The sequence below is a fragment of the Acipenser ruthenus genome, chromosome 16 (genome assembly GCF_902713425.1).
Source record: "Acipenser ruthenus chromosome 16, fAciRut3.2 maternal haplotype, whole genome shotgun sequence".
Classification (NCBI taxonomy): domain Eukaryota; kingdom Metazoa; phylum Chordata; class Actinopteri; order Acipenseriformes; family Acipenseridae; genus Acipenser; species Acipenser ruthenus.
The window spans coordinates 33,878,952-33,899,852 of record NC_081204.1 but is presented as its reverse complement, the minus strand read 5'-3'; the positions used below and the strand labels follow the sequence as shown (position 1 = coordinate 33,899,852).

The following is a 20,901-nucleotide window of genomic DNA, read 5'->3' as shown; positions in this document are numbered from 1 at the left end:
GTGTGTGCGTGACCACCGGTCTGTCTCCTTTGTTGTGAGCAGCATGCTGTTGAGAATGCAGGGGAAAGAAAGTACAAGCAGAGCAAAAAAGAAAAAAAAGTGTAATTTCGATTTGCTAGCAGGGGTGCAAATGCCATTAACCTTCTGGAACCGCAAGTTAATTTCAGCAATTTCAAATCCATTCATGAACGTTTAAAGTGTAAAAGCTGATTAGACACTGTAAATATAATATGTGCACAAGCAAACTCTTGGAAGCATTGTTTAGATAAGCAAACATCATAATTAATGATTTACTACCCCTGTTCATAGGTAACCTTAGCAACTTACAAGCTTTCCAGGCAATATATTATACAAAGGATGGCATTACATGTGTAAAGCAGCATTACTTTTAAATCTTAATTTTGCTGCATTTTTCGATAACCAATTTGGGGGGGAGGGGTTGGGCGGATTTTGAAGAGAGAGTATTTAGTTGGGGAATAAGAAACAAAATTCCTCTGGACTTTGAAGTTTGACTAAAGGGAATGTCATACTGTATGCACACTCTAAAGTGAATAATGGGTTTTGTGTAAAACAGCCCTTTTGTGTGCAACCTTTTTGCATTCATTCCAGAAAAAACATAATAATACTGTTCATACCGTTTGAGAAAAAAAACAAACAAAAAAAAACATTATTCTACTAAGAGACAGAAAAGCAATTTATAAACCTCATTGGAACCACCATATCCTGAAAGGCCTCAATTTAATGTCATATTTTACACATTGCCAGATGTACTGTCCCAGGGGTTAAGAATATTCTTGTGTAATCTTTTTACCAGCAATACTTTAGAAAGCCATTTCTTTGACAGGAGCCAAGGAAGTACAGTATTTAGGATCCGTGTGTGACTGTTGCACTGTTTCTGGTGTGATGGTTGATGATTCTGGTGTTTTCTGTTTGTTTTGGTTTGTTGTTTATGTGTACATATATGTACAAGGTTATCTTGCTGGGTTCTGGAAAGGTTATCTGTTTTAAAATCATATATGGGTTTCCCTGGTAGGCTTCAAAACAACAAGTTTTAATGGTTGACCTATATTAACTCTTACTGGATTGATCTAAGTGTTGGAAGAAAATTACATTTATGTGATTGAATATCTATCTACTAATGATTTTACTTTAGTTATTGAATTAGATCAGCAAACTACTTTAACAATTACATACATGTGCAAGCATCTGTCTGACACACTAACAGATTGATGCACTAATATATCTGGTGTCAAAAACAGATTTGTGTTATTTAAATGATTTATTCCAAACACTCAATCTTGAATGATCTGTCCCTGTGGTGTATTGGACACTGGACCAGGAAAAGCTTAAAAAAAGTTTGGTAATATAAAAATACTTTTAGCTTCAGAAGTTTTAGCTTTTTTGGCAATGCCTCTGGCTTTACGTATCAAAACTGGAACCCGTAACCTTGGGAAACAAATCATTAAAAACAGTAATGGGGCTGTAACAAATGTCTGTTCCCAGAATGCAGTCTGTCAACAGTCCCAGCAGCCCCTCTGGGTTCTTTCTTTACATTCTCGCTGTGCCGCAAAAGGAAATCAAATACTCCCTGTTGGTATGGAGATGCCAGCAGAGGTTCATTTGGAAGGAGTGGCATCTCCACTGTCCCTCCTGGGTGGAATGGTTTTGGTGTCAGTTTTCTTTTGTGCCGGGGGTGGACACCAGCACCCCTCTAAGGCTTTTTCTGGGAGTTTTGTTCCAACAGAACTGTTAAGAACAAAAGGTTTTATTTAACATTTGCATACTGTTTTTTTCTTCTCTTAAAGAACTGAAATCTATTTCAATACTTCTTTTTACCATATGCCTGTTACTGTAGCTAAAGCCTCTACAGGATATTGAAGAACACCTTTGTCAAAGGGCACTGTAATAATCGTACAAAGGCTTTTTTCTGCTTCCGTATTGGGGATGGAATTGGACTTTAATACGCCCTCCCATCGGTTTAAGTCACCCAGCTCCCATGGTGCAGCTGGCTCTCAGGATTTAAAGGTTGCCCTTAATATCATTGTTGGAGCTGAAGTCGGCCCTAATCTCCTGCAGCTCTAAAATCCCTGCACTAACCCCTCAGCTTAATTTGGCAGCAGATTGGACAACTGTTTCTGATCTGATGGGGCAGCCACGGAATGGAAAATCCCCTCCTGAACCTCACGTCTGCAGGCCACCGCTCTATCAGAATAACATATTCTTCCTGCAAACAAGGCAGGGAAACAGTATTTGCAGATGGATGGGCTTAGGAGAGCTCTGTATGTACTGTGGGTCTTTATTGTGACATATCAGTTTTAGCTGCTGCACTGGGCACTGATCAACAAAAAAAAAAAAAATAGAATCTATCACCATAAGCTGCGCTGTACGATACATTCTACGTTCGATTATTCCCCTACTGTAATGATTTTCATCCGAGTGTTTATGGAGTATTTTGATGCCAAGGTTTTAATGTGTGCGGAAAGAAAAAAGAAAAGCGTTTGGCAGGCCTTTTATATGCAGCTGAAAAGCTTGTTAATTTGATCCACTGTGTCTTTGCATCCCACATCTTTTTCATTTCATTTATTTATTTATGTATTTATTTTAATTTTGAGTTTAGCAAGTGGCCATCTTTTTTGTTTTTGCAAGTTGCATTCCTGTGGGATGGATTTACAGCTTGAGTCCCGTCTAGACAAAATACTAATAACGAATGGGTCCAAAGATTTTGTTTGGCCCACCAGAGTACCTTTTTATGGGTGCTTTGTGCACTTTCCACACACAGTGACCCCAGTGGGTGTCAGTCGCTATATTTAGTTAAATTGCCTGGCTTTTGCAAGTGGCACAGAAACAACATCAGGAGCGAATGGAGAACATGCGATTCAGAGAGACACAAATACAAACAACAAATTAGTAGAACAACGATCTGTTACATGATTACGAATTAGTGAATGCAAACCATTTGAAAATATGCAATTGTGTAATTGTTGAAAAAGAAAAAGCCTCCTGCGTTTGGCCTGTACCTGTTGTCGGGGCTTCTCCGAAAGTTTGGCCCAGAGGACAGAACTCCCACTCAGCCAGCATAGCCTTGTCTCTCAGCACCTCAGGTACTTCGCACAGCATTTGTTTAATGGTGTTTGCTTTGTAGCTGTCAAAACTGTTTGCCTGGCCGTTCAGGTGGATAGGTCACAAAAGGACTTGTTGCCACTAAACTGGAATGCTATGTTTATGTTCAGACAGTTTGACAATGAATGTTCTTTGACAGAAGTGGCCCAGCCGTACTGCAGCGCTCTGTGGATTACTTTTTTTTTTTCACATCAAAGCACTCTGGGGGAAAAAAAAAAGTGTATTCTGGAATTTCAAAAGCATACTATCAAAAACACATCAGTGTTGGGTTTTAAGTGTTAGCTTAGACATGGGGGTTACATTTTTTGATGTCCGACATCAATGGCTGAGGATAATTGCAGAAGTTTGAAGTCGGGAAATCTGTAAAAGTACACATTGGCTTTGAGACTTTTTATTATCAGATAAATTGAAATTTCAAAAAGGATTTGATAGCTAGCTCGCTGTTGTGTGCCTATGCAACTTGTTCACAGGAGTTTGCCAAGCCCTTTATACTAATGATCTTTATTTAAAATAAATGGTTGGTCACCAATGGATTCAACTTAATTAAACAGGAAAATGCAACACATTGGATGAGTGTTATGGAACGTGTTTTCAAACTCTCAGAATTGCGCTATTATGCTGTGTTTCTCTTAGGTCAATGGAGCTATTCATTATGTTAGACTACATTTCAAACAAGAATGTTTCTAATATTTCAAATTATTTTGATACCTGCTGTAGAACAGAAAGTTACATGCAAAAATCCACATCTATGCTGTGCACTGGACACACAGAGAATCAGAAGCCCTATGTATAGATAACACTGTTTCTTGTTTTTCACACACTCACACTCACATATTACCCTATCAATGTAATTTCAGCATCTTCCCAACACGTTCACATTTGTTTTATTGGTAGGATAATAAACTTCAAAACTGCATTATTGACTTTTGCTGGCCAAATCGATGAAAACAGGAGTTACGGTGATAGGGGAAAAATAAACATAATCAGCAAAGCTGTGAAAACCAATGTGATTGTGGCCGTCAATTACCTCTTTAAGTGTGGAATTTAAGTTAATATCTGCAGAGCTTAACGTGAAGCACATATTTATCACAAAGTACATCAGTGCAAGTGATAAAAGCTGCTGGTCTTTGCGGTTTGCGGTTTATGTTTTTCACCTGCTTTCCATGCGGTCCCCAGCATTCACAGTATTTAAGAATTCACTGCTGATCACCTGAGGAGGATTAGCGATGTCCTGGGTTTGAAGTGCAGAGCGGTACAGAGGGAGAACAGAATTCACCTTGCAGGAAACCCTTTCCTTTCAAAGCTGACTTTGACATTTAAAGATGTGTCTCCAAATTTCACAGAAAAACTGCAATAAAAAAAGACATGCCTGTCTCGAGACACTTCTGTTTCAAAGGTGAAAACGGTGTGTCTTACATACAGTAGAAAAAAAAATACTCTATCCATAATTCATATCATATTCACAGAGATGCCTTTTATTTTTCTCTGCTTGCTAGATGTAAACAGAATGAGACGAACTTGATCTGAAATCAATACATTCATTTGGGTATTTGAGAGATTCATATTTCCATTAAGCATACAAATTAGAAAAAAACACAGGAAATTATGTCAGCAGATAGTTTTACGTTTATTTTAATATTTTTTTTTTTTTCAATAGCCAAGAAGACCAAATCGTGGTGTCATTATCTAAGTATGTGCAGCTTCACGCAGGGTGGGTCCACTGAATGGAAAACAAACCCACGGCCTGGAGTCAACATGTTTGCACTTCATTGTAGATTCAGATTAACTGCTCTGTAAATGCATGTATTTAAAGCATTTGGGGAAAATGAATTGTTTGACTTATTGTCATATATTTGTTTGACTTACTGTCATATATTAAAAAAAATTAATGCATTATGCGAAAAGGGACAAGCCACAAATTGTAATTCAAGACATGGTAATAACAACGATCTGCCTGGATATACGTGCATTTATAAAAGGGCTAGGGTGGAAGCGCACGCTACTTTACGCGCATTTACAGACTCTGCATTATATTGGGTAGCTATACTTGCTTGTTGAGGTCGGCAAAGGCTTTTGCAGGGCGTCATTTTCAGTAGTTTGAGGCCTAACAAGCTGTTAAGTGAGTGTCTGAACTTTTACAAGAGCTCCACATTTCCTTCAATGTAGCAGCGTGCCAGGGGTAATACAAGAGGATTTAAAGTGGTGGGGTGAAGCGGGCCACGGTGGAAAAGAGCTTGAGGGTCCACCAGATCGAAATGGAACCAAGAATACTAAGCTTCCACATGCCTTCCATTGTGGGCTGTGTTATAGGTAATTACAGAGAGTGATAAAGGGGGTAGTTTGCCTTAAGGGATGCTACTGTACTTAGCCAAAAGCCATCATTAACAGAAAAGAGTTGAAAGCCAAGCTTATTTGATTTTTTGACACCTGATAATGCCGCCTGAGTTGTACAAACAGCCCTTCCACACAGTGCTCTGGGCCCTGAGGCCACTTTGCAGTGGTTTGGGTCAAAGGGGAGAATTAACAGGCCAACCAACAGCAGATGGGGATGAAATGCTAGGACATAAAACAATCCCCTTGGAAGTATTCTTTATCAAACAACAAAGAAGATGTTTTACGCACCCCAGGGGATAAGCGAAAAGCTGCTGGAATCACACTCAAGTTGTGTGTGCATTTTATAACATACAGATATATGCAATTGGAAGACAAAGAAGTGTCGTACAATGTTAAGAATACTTGCAAGCTGTTAAATTAAATTAACAAGTTCAGAAAAAGCGATTTAACCTGTTAAAACCCCAGCCCCTCACAGACAATTTCCGCCTGGGGGGCTGTGCCCTTAAATAAATCACAATATCTTCCAAAGTATAGACAGCACAGGCATGGTTCAGGGCTTGAATTCAAGGTAACCCCTTGGGCATCAAGACTAAAACCTCAGGTGTGATAAAAGTCTTACTCAGTACCACACTGGAAGGAGATATCCAGAAAAAACACATAAAAAAACAACAAACGCTTTTCATTTTTTTATGTTCTATAGTCATTTTTTCAACTTGTAGCATATGAAAAGAGCCAGATTTTTTTCCAGTGCTTCACCAACATGTCTAATATACTGGGTAAAAATTTGGAACTGTTTGAACAAAGGGATCAAATTCTACAGGAGTTTTTACAAAGCTAAGCCCAAGGGTCCCCAAACCTCTCCAAAAATAAACATTGTGTAAATCTTTATGTCAATTGATATACTAAGTTCTAAAAGGGATGTTATCTTCTGGCACCTCACAGGCTAGCCATTGCCACAAGCATTTGCCTTTGAAAGGTTTTTTTTTTTTTTTTTTTTTTTTTTTTTCCCTTATCTCATTCAAGAGGTGGGTGTGTTTGTTTGCACATCAATTACTCTGTGATGTATTGGGTTACAAACACAGTAAAGGCATGAATGGAACGCTTGTGACCTCCCCTACCACGTGATCAGGGAGATTTCATCGTCATGAAGGTTGTAAGACCACAGCAGCAAAATGCAAGCTAGTCGATTGCTTTTGTTTTGAATGCATGGGGGTACTAGACACATTGTGAATGGGATATCTCAGCGGTGAAATGACGGATTCGAAAAATTCCTTCGCTGTTTGACGGTAGGAAAACAACGATTTTGATATCGAGTCAGCTTTTTTCTCTTTTGCTTTTGTAATAATATTAAAAATGAGTTATGAAATATAATATTTACGTGCAGTTCCGTGTTCCGCCGGCGGGACAAGAGGGGCGTAAAAGGTTAATAAGTTATTTTCGTATTTAGGCCATTGGTATTCATATGCGCTAGCAGTGGAGTCCCCCTTGTCACAAGAGCAATATCAAGACCCTTAACAGCCTGTCCTTATGACGAGGGATCCCGGAGTCCTGCTGTTTTTCCAGGTGAAAAAAGGAGCTCAGTGTTGCTCAGGCTCAGGCTCACAGCAGACCGGGTATCTCGGAGCCTCTGCTCTTGTTGTTTTTGACACAGGATCTTATTTATATTTTGTGCACGGCCGGTGACAGCAGGTGTGGAGAGATGGGATGCTGCTGACTTCTCCCTTGGACTTTCTTCATATCCCGTGTCAAAGACGACTGCTGGTTCAAAGCTGGCCTTTGTGGGTCTTCACAGGAATGTCTTAGCCTTTAGGGGCATGGTGAGGGTGGGGGTGGATGGGACAAGAATTCTCCACTTGACAGAACTGTGCAGATGATGACCAGTTTGACAGGTTGACTTCAATGTAATATAATTTAATTTATTTTACCCTTGAAGATAAAAATAAAGAAAGGATTGCCGTTTCAAGTATGTCCAGTGCCAAAAACAAACAAAAATAATGTGCTGAGGTAGAGGGGGCTATTTGAGAGTTTGGGGTTGGCAAGCCTCCATTACTGTTTTTTTATTTTCAAGTGGGATCCCAAACGCCTGAAAAGCAGACTTCCAAATGAGATGTGAAATGAGGCCGATTTGTAACGTGGCAATGCGAGGAGGCACGACGTGATAGATTTGTGAATTTATTTTGTATTTCTTATTAACAGACTGCACTGGCAGAGTCAATGATGTCTAATAAATGAAAGCAATGCAACACAAGGCTCCTCAGTCTCCTTTGTGCCCACAGAGGTCTGATTCAATAGAGTCATCTTGAATCGTCCTGCTGCTTTCTAGTACCGTGCCACATTCACTGTTTGCATGGCAGCTCGGCCGAAGATTGGCACCTTTCCCAGAACGATGCATCTTAATAGTGGTGACATCACCCAGGCAGCAGACCCACTCCCACTCAACACCCGCCTCCCTGCTAATAGACCGTAAGGGTCCGTTCGACAAACTAAAACATGATTTGTTCTTCGGGTAATTGCTCTTGGCTATTGATTTTTACTTTTTCCTTCTGCAGCTGCCGCCATAGTGATTGAAAACGATTTGCTTTTATTCATGTTTCTTCCCCTAGGTAGCTTTGCAAGAAGAAGTGGCAATAATACAGTATACAGGGTTTAAAATTACAAAGAAATAAAAAGAAATGCGATATATATTGGGGAGGCAGCACATGACCACTGTATTACATATTTAGCTTTTATTGCTTCGTCAAACCAGCGAAGGAGAATCTGTCTCTTTTACTTTCACCCTGCATTTGGGTACTGCAGGTAGTTGTTTTGTTTCTTGGAATTAAATAACTTGGGGATAAAAGGCAGCCACTTTGGTCTGTGCAAGGAAGTGTAACCCTAAAATAGGAGTCCAACAAGTGAATCCACCTTGTGAGTTGATTGCGTGGTAAAACGTGTGCATTCTTAACCATGCATGTCACTTTACTGGTTCATTAAGCATGTGAGTGGGGAGCCCCACAGAACCTGTCCTTCCAGGTCAGTCCTGCTATGAAGGATGAGATCTTTGCAAGGTGTTTGTTTAGTGCTGATGTGTTGCAACCTACACCATGTGTTTTGCACCTGGTACCTTCTCAGCTCTGGCTGCTAGGCTCTTGGTATTGCAGTCGGACAGTTTCATTATCATACGAGGCGTCGTTAGGTGACTAATAACATGCTTTTCCAAGGAGGATACCAACTTTCCCCCTCATCCCCGATGTTTATTTTACTCCCTGACGTAAGCGGAGGAAGTGCCTGTTCCAGGAGCTTCCTGTTTCCAAAACACAGCAGACATCTTTCACGATGCAGTGCGAGCGAGCGTGGAAACGACAGTTTGATCCGAATCCAAAGTAACTCATTTGAATAGAAACCACACCAGAAAAAATGTTTTGGTTAGCAGTCCATGTGGCAGACATAGCGTCTGCTGTTTGACAAAATTTCATCCGCATACAGTACAAATCTGCTTCACTTAATCAACTTCAGGTGGAGCTTTACTAAACTTTCTGTTCTTTGTGATGGGAGGGTGGATAAGGATGCCTATCTGGGATTGCCATGGTTTGCAGATAGTGGATAACATTGGGTGCCAGTGTTATGCTGTATCTGATCTTCCTAGGGTGATATAAACAGGATACAGAACATTGTTGTTAGATGAAATAGCATGCCACAATGCAATGTCCCATAATTAAACATGTCAAGGAAAAAGGCAAGAGCTTCAGGGATATGCTTGAAGTGTTTTTTTTTTGTTTTTTTTTGTTTTTTCTTTTTAAGCTAGCGGCCTTAATAAACCTGAAAATCAAGAATAATTGCTTGTGGATCGAAATTCCCATGTCTCTTCTTGTCTTTTGTAAAACATGCTTTTTTTCTTCAAAGACCAATTTCAGTGATAATGCCCTTGAAAATGGCAATAAATGAACTAGTCTGATTAAAGAATACTTGGGGAGTGGGGATTGGGGGGTGGGGGGGTTGCACAGAAAGAGTAAAGTTGGGTTAACAAGCAAACAATTCTACTCAAGGCACTTGCGTTATCCCTGGATGTGCACGGAGAGTTTTATTCTCATGGCTCCCAGCCTTTGTGCAGTGGCTTGGCTTAAAGAGAGAGCTTTGATTCACATGGAGTACGATCTAATTAGGTGACCACTTTCCTAAATGAGAACTCAGCTGCAACAACTTAATGGGGGGAGGGGGCTGGATAAGTTAATAAGACTGTGTGCATGGTTCAGATAGAGACTGGGAAAGCAGTGGGGTTTGGGGGGGGGGGGGATACTGAATGTTTGAAAAGAGCTTGTGCTCTTTTAAAACTATCAGTATCAAACCCCACCGCTGTCACAATATCGATCTGTGCTCTTGATATTTCAGTTTACTAACACGGGAACACTATTTCATTACAGCTACATCCAATGGGACAGCAGAAGGACTGGAGAACAGAGAAGGCGGAGTCTGCAACACTCGCTCAATGAAGATTATCATGAAAGTTGGGCAAGGTAAGCCACTCTATTTCTATAGTAATAATAGACAAACCTCTGGGGTTGGATTGTTTTTGTTGCTTGTATAGTAAAAAAAAAAAAAAATCCAATTTTATGGTAGCCATATCTCTTTTTCATAAAGTAATACCTGTGAACAGACATATACAGCTACATGGTAAAAGCTTTCCATTACTGCAGGTGCTTGCAATATTTAAAAGCCGCTGACTGGGGCTGGAAGTGTTGCAGATAAGTGGGACAGCCGTGGCTTCACTTGAACCGATTGTTCATAATCTAAATTGCTCCTGGCCATGGGATTTATAGTGGATACTCGGCAGCCAATAGTAGGATATGAAAAATGGCCCACTGGATGACATCATAGCTCATAAAATATTTCAGACATTACTTTGTATTCTATTTATAAGCACCCACAGTAAAAGCTTTGGATTTCATTTTTTAATTGTATTCATATGAGTAGGGAAGTGTCTTTCAAGGTAAAGGTAGGGATCCAACATTTTATTTAAGTTTCTGTGTTTTTTTTTTATGATTCACCAGACAGATGGGACCCGTCTGTTTCATATTACAAAAAAAGAAACAGAAATAGACAGCACTTCTGTTAACAGAGCAGACCCCCCAGCGCCGTTACCTCACACACACACTCTTCATGCTGGAGTGTTGGGAGACAGAGCAGGTCCAGGCTTCACTTTAAATTACACAACCCCTCATTCAGCATTCTCTCATCTCTGATTGCCAAGCAGGCCTGTAGTGGTGCTTGGAAGCAGAGGATATTACCAAGAGCTGCTATTGAAGTCAATAGAAATCTGTAGGGCGGAGAGAGGAGGGGGTGTTTGTGTGCTAATCCTTGACTATATCCCTCATCATTGTCGTCCGGTAGGAAATAAATGATATGGAAACGGCACTCAGGAGGCTGATATAATGTGCGGTCTCTGATCGCAAAGAAACAAAAGCTTCAGTTGTAAAACTTCTATCTATTTAGAACTGTTCAGAACAGACCCCAGAGCCAGGCTGACACATTTGTGTATGTTGTGTGGATGAGATATGGAGGGGTTGCGATATCGGACTGTATGTGGGAATATAATGATTCCATCGACTGCCAGAAGTGCTGGGAATCAGACTCATCCTAACAGACGGCCCTCCCTAATCCCGGAGAGGAGTCGGTAGCATCCTGCCTTCACAATCTAGCTGCGCACACGCATTCTCAAGGATGGCCCAAACAGAAACCAAAAGGCTTTAAATTGCACACCTGGTCTGACCGGAGAGCAGAACAGCAGATAACATTGTCAGTTATCTGAAAGGGGCTGATAACCCTGGACTTCTTCATTTATTCAGATATGAGAGCAGGGTAATTATTAGCCCGGGTTGTCTGTCCTGCTCCAACGAGTGTAAATATAAGTGAGTGACAAAATGTTTGTTTTAAAAATAACGCTCCAGCGAGTGTAAATATAAGTGAGTGACAAAATGTTTGTTTTAAAAATAATTCTCAGAGTATTTCTTTGTGCTGGGAATATGACGTAACATGCAGGCAGTGTCGTGGCAAACTGATAAAGGTTCCATATCTCCTCTTGATCTCCAACCAGGTCAAAAACAATGCTGACCTTAGTCCTTTAAAGACCAAGTGAGATTGCCAGTTGATGCTTTTAGATGTCGCTGCTTTGTTATGGAAGGAGATGAATGACAAACAGCAAATCTGCTGATATGGAAAACCTTCATAGATATTTTAAAATGTTATGTTTCGGGTGCTGCACAGTGATTAGAAATGCCAGCGTTTGATGGCACAGGCTGCTGATTGATTAAACCAACAGTAAAGTTTTGTTTTTATATTGGTTACCACAGCAGTCGCATTTCTTGTTTAGCAACCATCCCGCAAAAAAAAAAAAAAAAAAAAAAAAATGACCCTCAAAATTAAAACAAGCAGATTGAACCAGTAGTAAAATTAGGTTATTTATAACATAAATAAAAACACTGCAAAAGGCTGATTACTTCAGTATGTCAAGCAAAACAACTGTTTTGTTAACAAAAGCGCCACATTTACTAACACATGGTTGTTTGGTTAGCTTTTAAAGTTTTTTTTGTTCCAAAGCTTTCAAAATAACATTGAGCCTTGTAGCCCTGCAGATGTTCAGGGACACTGGACTAAAGAATTGTGTCTTTCACTCAAACAGTCTGTGAGGTAGCTCTCCTGTGTAAACTAATATCAGAAATACAAAACTGATCATTGCTGTATTAGCCTCTTACTATTGGACTTTCAAATTAACTTTGTAAATATGCCTAAAACAGTTAATACCCAGGACATATATATATATATATATATATATATATATATATATATATATATATATATATATATATATACAACCACAAATGGAGGTGTGAAAATGTGTTTTTCAACAAAACATAACTGCAGAAGGAAATTTGACACAGTTTCACTTTCTAGCAAGCATCAAGGTAGGCATTCTTATATATATATATATATATATATATATAGATAGATAGATAGATAGATAGATAGATAGATAGATAGATAGATAGATATTGCCCCCTCTTTAATGAGAACTTTCTGGTCTTTACTTTCAAGTACCTTCATTGGAGAAAGCATATCTCTTATATATAGAGACAAACCTGCATGGAAAATGTGTATATCGTTTTGGAATGTGCCGTGTGTTCTCCCATTGCGATATATATAGATATTATATTTGCTGTAATTACACACCGTTATCAGAACCTGATTGAGACTTGGCTGTAACCATTGCTCTGTGAAAAGCTTAACATCAGTTTGTATAGTTTTACACTTAAGTTTCTTTAGAAGTTCAGGCCTTTTCCCGTTGCAGACAGTACATGCTGTGCCTTGCACAATGAGTACTCTGCTTTGTGGATTCGTGCAGTCAGACTGGAGAAGATATGTTTGTGGCAGCACTTATTCAGCCAAGTTCAAATACTTATATCCTTTTAATGTTTCCAACTCATTATGTAGCATTTTTGGCCTTCCATTTCCAGTCATTATCAGAGAACAAACCTAAGAAAACAAAAATTACATTGTTTTATTCAGGAGCAAACTTTATTTCAGCTCTCCGAAAACAAAATTATAAAGAAAAAACAGCCATGCTGGTGCGCATGGGTGCAGTATGTGTTGCTGTCCCTAGCACACAGTCCTTCATGTGTTTGAATACATTGCTACTGTGGTGCTTTGAGATGAAAATCCCTTGGTGCAGCGAAATTCTTGACATTAGTAAGACAACAAGGCATTCAATTAAAGAATATCCTGCAGTATGTGCTCTTAAATGTCATGCACGGAATGGAGTGTACAGGGAAATCCATACTCAGCACATTATATTCAAGATTCACTTCCTTTTGTATAGCACACAAACCCAATAAAGCCTTGAACATTGACTTAGAAGGTCCTCCAGAGAAATAGAACAGTAAAATATGCCTACGTTAACTATGCATGATTTTATTGCATTTCTTTTCTGATGTCATAAATGGCTCCTTCAAAACCTGACTACAATACCTCAGTGTGTCTTATCATAACAGATTTGAATAATGTGACAGGTAGGAACAAAGCGAGGTGAAGAGCAATTCTCCACCTTGCATGTATTACTGTCTGTATTGCATTGCGTTTGTTTATACCATTGTGTGAAGAAAGCATTTAAGATCGCAATGCAAACATCTATTGAACTTATAATATGCCTATACTTGCTAAAACTGTTCTTATATCAACTGTATTAAGTAAAGTGTACCTCCAGAGGGTTATGTATGAATGAAGAGACTTAAAGTACAATATAGTGTGTGGTTAAAACTCCTCACACAAGATCATAGTATTTAAACACCCATTTCACACATTCTTCTTGAGATTCGGTTTATCCCTTTAAAACCTTAAACTGCTATTAAGAGACAAGTGCTGCTGCCAGTTTTTGCTCCAGAAACGTGGTTGCTACCAACATTTCGTTTAACGTTTTCTGATGATAATTAACGTTTTCGTTGAGACAGCAGAGCAGAATCGAGATTAAACCTGTTTTTTTGTTTTGTTCTAACTTTCCAGATCCAAACACAGTGGTACCAGAACCGCCAGTAACAGTAAAGCCCATCAAAGAGATTGACAACTCGATAAAGGCTATCACCACAAGCCCAGCCAGGAAAAACAGGCCGGATGAAGATCAAGGCAGTGCAGGTAAGAAACCTATCTGAACACAGGCCAAGGAGCAGCTGAAGCACTTCTTGTTCTTGGCTCATTCATTTGGGCGTCGCTCTGTGGACTGGAAGCAGCTTTACAGTTTCATTTTACAATTGAATTTTGAAATTGAAAGACCAGGTGTATTGATGCTGCCATCCCTCTTACTAGCTGGTTTCTACTCCACTGTGATTGGGTCCCTGGAAATCGCAGGTCTGTTGACAAGGAATGAGTTTGTTACTGGAATTCGTAGTTTTTAAAAGAGTTTCTAATGTAGGAATTGGTTTGTTTGTATGTATGCTTTCAGCGATTTTAATAATGCCTCACTTTTAAAAGTAGCTAGGTAATAGAACTGTAGATAAAAGTGCTTTTGAAGAAGTAGTAAAAAAATAAATAAAGAAATAAATAAATAAAGCATTCTTACACCAGTGAAATGTTTATTGTTATACTGCAGAGTTATACATGACCAGAATTGAGTTGTGAAAAATATATATATATATATATATATATATATATATATATATATATATATATATATATAATATATAACTTGTGGTGGTAAAAAAACAAAGTGTCAGTCAAGGTTTTAATTATTCCAAATGCTAATGCAGATTGATGTGGTGCTCAAGGGTGGTAATGAAAAATGTAAATTGTAACTGAGATACAGTGATAGCGCAGTGAATATGTTTGTCAGAGCCTATTAAAACCAGTCAGTGGGGCTGCAAGGTAAAGAGGGATTTCAAGCATTACCATATTGGGTATATTCATTTGTATTTATTTTGCTCAGGTTTCAACCACCAGGGAACTTTTTTTTTTTTTTTTGTCAAGTTAAGCAGAAAAGTGTCAGAGTTTATAAAGTTTTTAAAAGTCATTTTTTCCTGCGAGTCCGTCGCCTGCTGAGGGAGAAAATAAAATCAGATGTGCAAGAAGTGAATTCTGTCCTTGGCTGAGGCCACGCCAAGACTCCCATGGAGTCTTTTCCTTTAAACATATTTCCTTTATGCTTCATCCCTTTGTTTTATTTCCTTTATATATATATATATATAATCTTGTTTGTGTTAATGTAGTGCTGTGCCGTAAGCACCTGTAAGGCCCAGTAGCAGGTTGCTAAATCATCTCATCGCGGAACTCACCCCTGTGTGAAATGTAACCTTTTCTTTGGAAACAAAACCACTACTGTATCTCACAGCTCCAGAGTTTATTTAAAACTCATCACGTGATAAATCTTTAGAGCTTAACGTAAAAGTCACCAAAAAGTGAGCCCTGCACTTCAAAGGCAGCGGGAGCAGGGAGATTAAAAAGCACCCCAGCAGTGGTGTGTTTAAGCACCACATCGTGAAACCTGAACACACTTTCCCAAAGCAATTCCAAAAGCATTCTTTAAATCGGCTGGCTTGTTTCTACAAGTAAAACATAAATTAATCAAGATTTCTACAGAGAGTTGGCAGGCTTCAATGCATTCAACAAGAATTCCAATTTACACTACAGAAATCAATGCAAAAAAAAATCTGTTGTGAGAAAGATACATATCTTATATATTTTTGTACATATACTGGCGTTCTCTGTTTAATTCCAATGTTGATGTCCTCTGTTTGCTCAGGCAGAGGAGTGCTTTATAGCTCATCCTTTTGTCATTAATCAGAGACCTCGCAGCCCTTATTACAGGGGGATTGCATTGGTCAGGAAGCAGTGTCATTGCATTCACAGTGAGAGGGGATAAAGTGAAATAGAAATAGTAAGGAAAGCTGGAATTGAAAGTGAACCACGCAGGAAATGGGCCTCTCAGCCTAATTGGAATCAGTCTTTAGTCTCTACATCTAATGAGAGACTAGCGCTTTTTGCCATGACCAGCATACAATATAATTTAAAGCCAGTTTCATTCCATGCTCTATACATAGCTCTGCATCATATACATATACATAACGAAATGTACATACCGTGTATTCCATGCTCATAGGAGTATTGAGGAAAGTGTCAACACACAGGGACAAACTGTATAAAAAAACAACTTCTATTTGCAAGCCCCACAATTAAATGACTGAGTTGTTTATATTTGATAAAGTCCTGATATTAATGAACGAGTGAACAGCTTTGAAATCTAGTCCATAGATGTGATATCATTATCATAGTATTCTGTCCAAATCCATTCTTGCAAGATTTGCATTAGAAATATAATGCAACAGTCACTGGCATGTCAAAGCTGGCTCAGTACTGTGCTAACTTCTGATCCATTTCCTCTTCACAGGTACAAACAACCAGTATGGGGAAAACAAGACCCCTCCCGAGGATGGGATCTTTGGCTCCAGGCCAGCTCTTTTCACTGCCATCGGAGCGGGCTGTGTCATCTTCCTCCTGATCATCATCTTCCTGGTCATCCTCCTGATAAAGATCAAGAAACGGCACAGGAAGCACACCCAGCAGCGATCTGCGGCCCTGTCCCTCAGCACACTGGCCAGCCCCAAGATCACTGGCAATGCTGGCTCTGAACCCAGTGACATTATCATCCCCTTACGGACTACAGAAAATAACTACTGCCCACATTATGAGAAGGTCAGCGGAGACTACGGCCACCCGGTCTATATAGTCCAGGAGATGCCACCGCAGAGCCCTGCCAACATCTACTACAAAGTGTGAAGGCCTGAGAAACAGCAAGACGAAAGAACGGAAGACAAGGATTTAGGACATTTTGCTTTAGAGAATTCGTGCCTACATTTTACTACCTAGACCTTCTGTTGTCGGTATAGAGACTTTTTTTTAATACGGTGTTTAAAACAGTGACACAAGGAAGCAAAACAAGAACAAAAGAACGAGGGATGACGGAGAAGGTCTTAATGGAGACTGTAGTCAAGATAATTTCCTCTGTAGGCCAAAGGCAGGTTATGTGGGCCTTTCTCATCTTCTCTTCCTCTTGTTTCTCACTGTCCCTTTGGATATACAGTATAGAGCCACATATCCTCTTTATTCAGCTGTTTTACCCTTCGGAAATGAAAGAGGCTGGATCATAAGACGACTAGGCCTTGATGCTGAGAAGCCTTTATTCTTGCTCCTAAAGATATGAGATAGAACAGGGTACCTGAAAAACTTAAAACGGTGGTTTGTCTGTCGTGCAAGGACGTTGTACCTGACTTGAAGCCTTTTCAGAGCGCTCAGGTGACCGGAAGACGAACAGTACACATAACATTTTTATTTCACACCATGATGTTTACCTTGTTTATAATCATCAATATTATTATTATTATTATTATTATTTTGCCACCTGATTCTCATTTATAAGCTGATCAGGCTTTCCTTTTAGTTTTGTTTCAGTTCTGGTATAAAATATATAAAGTTAAGTTTATTTTTCTCAGAAAAAAACTAAGCCACCAGTCAGCCAGCTGCAATCTAGGACATACAGTGACTGTGGATTTGGCCTTCTTTCCAAAGGCCTGGCCTGATCCTGTATGTAGACAGCTGTGGAGTGTCATGGGAAATATGAAACATGTGTTAGGAGAATCTCAGAAAATATCATGATTTTCAAAAAAAAGAAAAATCTGCAATGGTTTCTTGGTGGTTCTTTTTTTTAAATGGACGCATTGTGGCCATATATCTTATGAAAGAAAAAGCTAAGTTTCTAGCAAAGGTGGACAAAATACACAGTGCTTTTCAGCTATGTTGTACTATGTAGGGCAAAATAAAACATTACGATGGAATGTGAATAAGACAGCAGGGGAACTGTATTGTATCTCATGTGAGTTAGATGTTGAGCAGTTCTGTATGTCAATTATTCAGTTTTATCACAGAGCTAGCCAGATATGGAAGCTGTTTTGTACTCGGTTGCCTCCATGTATAAATTGATGGTTGTTCAAGCATTATCGCCTCTAATTCCTTAACCGTAAACAGGTTATTAAACCATTAAAAAAAAAAAGTATGCCCCCAAAGTGGAAGCATACATTCGATCAGCCATGACATGACAACCTCGTTTTAGACATGAAAGTATATATTTTTTTACCTTGATGTAAGGCAGGTCGAAAATGTTAATGTAATGCATTGGCAAGAGGTTCCGTACTATCAGGTTGTTTTTTTACAACACAATCTGCTCTTAAAATATGTCGCTCTAATGAACTGCTTTCTGTAGACACCTGCTATTTTTATTTTGCTCTTACTAGGACCAGCTGGCAACTAAAACAGAAAAATGACCTCCCACCTCCAGAGTGTCTATCAGTTTGTTTTTAACCTAGCTGCAAGCAAGCAGCAGTGTTTTTAAAAGATGTATTTTGAATAACAATATTTTGGTGATGCATCATAGAATCAGTGTCCGGAGATAATATAGGCTGAACATACTTAAATGCCTATTGGAGGGGATTTGTTCCGGTAACAGACGTAGGCTGTAGTCAGGGGAAGCACATATTTCTTGCAGAGATAAAGACTAGGACAGAAGTGCATACTTTTTTTCTGGTTAAGCAGTGTTTGACTTTAGTATACAAACGTGTTTGTTTATGTGCTTATAAGGCTGCAGAGGGGCCGACTTCAATGCTAAACCTACAATGATGATTAAGCCCTAAACGCAACAGTGAAACCCTTTTAAATGGTTAGGAATTACAAAGCCGTATGGGATAGGCAAACATAGGAGAGCCACATTCAAAGGAAGCAGTGCCTCTTTTATGAAGTGTGAACTTTATTAAAACTGACAAACTTCATGTAATTCTATAATATAGATGTATTTAGGGAGTGCCATGGGACTGGTGTAAGCACTAGCCAAGCCTGGGGGAGTGTACGTTAATTGTGGAGACCGGAAATAAATCAATTAACAGAACAAACGAGGCCAACATTGCAAAATCAAAACATGACAACATAAAAACTATGGTTCCGTAGACAAATGCAAATAGGAACAGATGAAATGAAAAAATAAAGTATATTATTAAGTAAATTACATTTTGTGTTAAGTGTTGTAATTTTAATTTTAATTTTTTTTAATGTTTTATATAATTTGTATATTTTTTTTTTTTTTTTTGGCCTATATTGTAAATGACTTGATTTACAAACAGTCAAAAATAAATTAAAAAAATAAATTAAAAAAAAAACAGTGTACATATGTGAAAATAAAATGAAATTTAAAAGTTAAATTTATTAGCACCCCATTTATGAAAATATAAAAAAATAGATGTTTTTGTTCCTTTTGTTTTTCATTGCAGATTTTCTTTGTAAATATTTGTCTTTTTTTTAAAAGACATTTTGTATAAACTTTTGAATTATTTTCTTGTTTGCTTTTTGTTAGAAAAAAAAAACTCTTAGAACGGGTGTAAAACATCAACTATATACATCTGAAGTGCCAGATACAGTAATGAAAATGAAAAAAAAAAAAAAAAAACAACAACTGTGGGGTGACTGTGGGGTTCACTACAAGAGAACGGTTTGACATTTCAGTTCCGGGACACGTTCAGCACACTAGCGTTTTTATAGCGTGGCAAACAAATCAATTCAAATAATCCTATTCCATGTTTTTCTACATCTTGTATTTTATGAAAAAGAAATGCGTCCTGTGAAGCCCCTTGACATCTCTGAGAAGAGAATGTAGTGAATCTTTAAGTGAAGTGACTGACCAGCACAGACTCCCAGTTGCCTTGTGTCGCAAGCTGACTGTTAGGGGTAAAGAACTGAATTTATACCGTGAAACTGACCTAACCATTCCCAGATTCAGATTTACCCAAAGATGTACACCGCCTTCCCGTGTCACATGTCATCATGCAGCAACAACAGGTATAGCACGGCTTTAGAACCATTCAATAACATGGCCTTGACAGACAATAACATGCCCTGTCGCTGAGCTGTAGTCCTAAATTAATTATTTGTTACAGCAGGGAAAGGGTTATTTCATTGTCCAGTGATCTATGTAATGGGACCAGAGAAATGGGTTGTTAGGGCAGAGCCCCTGCTATCAGACGGACTCTTAAGGTCATGAGAAAGACCCTTCTTTATTTATGAAATAACTGAGCTCTATCTTGCAGTATAGGCACACACACCCACCCCACAATGCCTGTAATGGTGTGATTCAGCTGGTCTCCTGACCCATTGGATTACCACAATGTTATTACAAGTTCCCTTCAATGGGTGAGTGACTCTGACCTCAAAGTCACGGAGCATTTAGCTCTGCCCCTATCCCCCTGACCTATGGTGGCAAATGGAATAGATTTAGAATGAAGACGGTTTGGAACAATGGCAAGCACTCCTTGTGAAGATGGTTAGGATAGATGAACGCACTTTGTACTTCACCATAGAAATCCTGAGCACTGTGTTCCTATGGCCTGCTGCAAAGCAAACACTTGTTTTTTAAAACCATGATTTCTTTGAAACACAGAGTAATACAATCAACTCTCATACAGGGCTGGGCTGGTTGTTCACTTCTCCTGGGCTAAGCCACGCCCCATAGTATGGTATATGATTTCTGTGCATACTGAATACACAGTATTATTATGTTCAATGTACATGTGTACAGACCCAGTGGATTTGTGTTTCTTTGTATTTGCTCCATAAATGTCTGTTCATTTTTAGCCTTTCACAATGCAGCTTTTACCCCAGTACAACATAACCAGTAACAATGGAATCTGCGTTCCATGAGCCAAGTTTGAAAACCTGATATTGCATATTGATAAATAAATTTTTCCTGTGGAAATCTGTGTCTGGATCTTTGTATTTATTTTATTTCTTTAAAACTGCTGTTGTCAAACAGGTAGGGGGGCTGTAACAATAAAGGCATTATCATTAACCCTTTCATGCATGGCAACAGATTTAAAAAAAAAAACTCTCTTCTAG

At 38.9% G+C, this 20,901-nt stretch overlaps 1 protein-coding gene across 1 annotated transcript in view; it reads left to right on the top strand.

Moving 5' to 3' along the window:
- LOC117412344 (ephrin-B1-like) overlaps positions 1-19,465 on the top strand; it is a 66,299-nt gene extending 46,834 nt beyond the window's left edge. Inside the window, exons 3-5 of the mRNA XM_034020652.3 lie at positions 9,855-9,947; positions 13,984-14,112; positions 16,358-19,465. Of these exons, the coding sequence (XP_033876543.1) occupies positions 9,855-9,947; positions 13,984-14,112; positions 16,358-16,746 (611 nt within the window). The 3' untranslated portion in view covers positions 16,747-19,465. The remainder of the gene's footprint in view (positions 1-9,854; positions 9,948-13,983; positions 14,113-16,357) is intronic.
- Positions 19,466-20,901: the final 1,436 nt, after the last annotated feature.